The sequence below is a fragment of the Watersipora subatra genome, chromosome 2 (genome assembly GCF_963576615.1).
Source record: "Watersipora subatra chromosome 2, tzWatSuba1.1, whole genome shotgun sequence".
NCBI classification, from domain to species: Eukaryota; Metazoa; Bryozoa; class Gymnolaemata; order Cheilostomatida; family Watersiporidae; genus Watersipora; species Watersipora subatra.
The window spans coordinates 12,206,036-12,209,218 of NC_088709.1; the positions used below are offsets into that span (position 1 = coordinate 12,206,036).

The window sequence follows — 3,183 nt, forward strand, 5'->3', positions numbered from 1 at the left end:
TTTACTTTTTTTCTGGTTTGGTTATTTTCGCCTCGCTGTTTGTCCCTTTTTCACATTCATTTTTAGCCGAACTATTTAAAACCTTTCTAAACTAATCCGACGCAAGAGACTGAGCTATGCTGCCCTCATGAGCAGCCTCTCGCATACTCGGCCAACTAGTGGCTGCGTCGAGAACAGTCCTGTATGCTCACATCTCAAACTTGTCTTGTATCTCGAAGCAAAAGTATGCTCGGATTTCCCTCGTATCTCAAATCTCTCCTATGTTGGGACACTCATGTGTCGAGGTATGGCTGTACTCTAATCAGTCTACTCTTTTTCAGCACTGATACAATTTTTTAACATACTAGCTATTCATTGGCAGAGTCGGGGGAATCTTCTTTGAATACACCAAGATAATGAATATTTAGTGATTTCATTTAAGCTGTGGCAGCAGATCATCTATCAATTCATTTAGCTTTTAGAAATAGTGCTTCGATACCCTCTTCAGACACAGAGAGAAAATCATAGACTTGGAAGATTAGATATCAGATAATCCGCAAGAAAAAAGTGTTAAAGATTTTATACTTTCCTCTCTCTCTTGGAATATAATTCGCTTTGACAAAAGAATGCTAAAGATCATGAAACTGTAGAAGCCACCCCAGCTTTAAAAACTAACCAGCCAGTATATAGAGCTGTTGTTAGCCCTATGATTGTAACTCACACCACTCCTAAAGGTCTATGACTCCAGTACTTACCTTTTTGCCATTTCTCATTTGCTGAAGATTTGTCACGAGACCTTATTGACTTGTCTACTAATGGTTTGCTGAATGATGAAAAAGTAGAATTTGTGATACATGAAGACAGGATCTTGACTCCTCAATAAAAGGTTAAACATGACAAAACTGAAATTATGAAAGTAGTTTTTAAGTAACTAGTACGATATTTTGTTTCAAATTTAATTTTCTCTTACTGCAAAATTCCTTTTAAGTTTGTTGGTTTTATTAACCCAGTTAATAGAACCTGTTAACTGTTAAACCAGTTAATAGCTCTAAACAGTGCAGCAAACGATGAACTGTTTTTGAGGTAAATATTTGATAGCTTGTATTTTCCTAATCCGCTTATAAGTGTACCACAAGCACTTATAAACATATAATCGCAAGAGCATGTCATTAGCAACTTCAAGCCTGAACTCACAGGAGCATTGTAATGCTATGTTTATGAATGAATAGCATGATAACAATACACCAGTTTTTCTTATGAATAAAGGTGACAATGTCCTTTTGTGTGAACATTATTATTGCTCTATCAAAAAGTTAAAAAAGTCTTGTAATAACACATACCTATTGTGAAACATTAGTAGGCTGCGTGTAGCGTCCCTATTGACACTATGCCTTAGACCTACATAGATACGCGTTTAAAGAGTTGTTTTCAAAGTAGCTAGTAGGGCGTATTGGAATTGTCTTCAATGGATCGGCTGTTGAAAAAATTCTGTATCGCTGTAATACTCATCATCTGCCTTGCTGTTGTATTACATAAACATACTAACAACTACATGTATAAGGATTTATTGAAGACCCATCAGCAAAAAGAAAGTGAAGTATTCTCTACACAGAGTACAACTGAAAACATACAGCAGAGGAGTACAATGGAAACACAAACAAATAGCTCTGAGGGAATAGTGAGGGCAGAGCAGATGAAGCTAATACTGAGCATTGATCAGAGTGGACCATCGTTGAGCGAGAAGATGAACTTTAAAGCTTGTCAATATTCAAACTGTGTATTCAGACACAGTTTAAATAACACCAATTATGCCCAGCAAGCTGATGCTCTCATCTTTGGTCCTAATTATGAGCAGATAACGCTGCAAGTTCCGGCTACATTTCGTCAGCGTCAACTCTGGTTTGTTTTCAGCATGGAATCACCAGCCTTCTCTCACAACAGATTCAACAAAGTCATCAACTTATTTAATGGAAGCATGACCTACTCACGAGATTCTATTCCTGCCCACTTTCCTTATGGTTTTATGAAACACAAAGCTGAAAATACTTCAGTAGATATTGTTGACTACGCTAAACATAAGACAAAAGGGGCGTATGCTTACGTCTCCAACTGTAACTCTCATCAGTATGATAGACTAGAGACTATGAGACGTCTTTTAACATATGTAAATGGAGACATATTCGGAAGCTGCACTAATCAACAGCCATGTCCAACTAAAGGTGATATTATATGTGAAGCGAAGGTGCACTCGCAATACCGATTTTACTTAGCATTTGAGAACTCTTTATGCAAAGATTACATAACAGAAAAGTTTTGGAAGGCTTTAGACAACAAAGGTTATTTTATTCCTGTAGCTCTCGGTGGTTTATCAATTGAAGAGTATACTGATGTAGCACCTCCCAACTCATTTATTCATGCCTACAACTTCTCATCAATGGAGGCTTTAGGGAAATATCTCCAATACTTAATAAATGATGACGCTGCCTATAACAGGTACCATGAGTGGCGCCACAGCTACACAGTAACCAGAAAAACTAACCAAAAGTCTGTTTGTAGTCTTTGTGAAAGCATCAATAACCCTGAATTAATTCAAACTGCCCAGAGTCGCCTCTTTGCAGATGAATGGAATAACCAGAGCAACTGTAGGAACTTGGCAAACAGGAGAGTGTGACTTATTCAACATCGGTTCATGACATTAATATCTTAGAGCTGTTTTTATCGTTGACTGTTTTTGATTTCTAAGTCTAAAATGATTTCTTTGAAAATATGTTGCAAAACATTTGAAATTTTTGAGACAAAATGATTTTAGCAATTATTTTTATTTTGAGACAATGGTTGAAAAAAGGCAATTGGTTAGGAGTAATCTAAAGATGCGTTTGGTTACTATTGCTGACCATATATCTACAATTATACAATCAGCTGTGAATAAACTCTATAATGACTATTACTAGTATCACTGTACTTTGTAATAACTATTACTAGTATCGCTGTACTTTATAATGATTATTACTAGTATCACTGTACTTTGTAATGACTATTACTAGTATCACTGTACTTTATAATGACTATTACTAGTGTCACTGTGCTTTATAATGACTATGACTAGTATCACTGTGCTTTATAATGACTATTACTAGTATCACTGTACTTTATAATGACTATTACTAGTATCACTGTACTAATTTATAATGACTATTACTAGTA

General features: G+C 35.8%; 1 protein-coding gene across 1 annotated transcript; it reads left to right on the forward strand.

The window, feature by feature from the left end:
- The first annotated feature begins 1,555 nt into the window (after window positions 1–1,555).
- Window positions 1,556–2,908, forward strand: LOC137387730 (glycoprotein 3-alpha-L-fucosyltransferase A-like). The gene has a single exon (XM_068074229.1). The coding sequence runs from the start codon at window positions 1,625–1,627 to the stop codon at window positions 2,648–2,650; it is 1,026 nt and encodes a 341-aa protein (XP_067930330.1). The 5' UTR covers window positions 1,556–1,624; the 3' UTR covers window positions 2,651–2,908.
- The last annotated feature ends 275 nt before the right edge of the window (window positions 2,909–3,183 follow it).

Excerpts from the sequence above, each read along its gene's own strand:
- LOC137387730 (XM_068074229.1), top strand. The coding sequence starts at position 1,625 with ATGGAAACACAAACAAATAGCTCTGAGGGAATAGTGAGGGCAGAGCAG.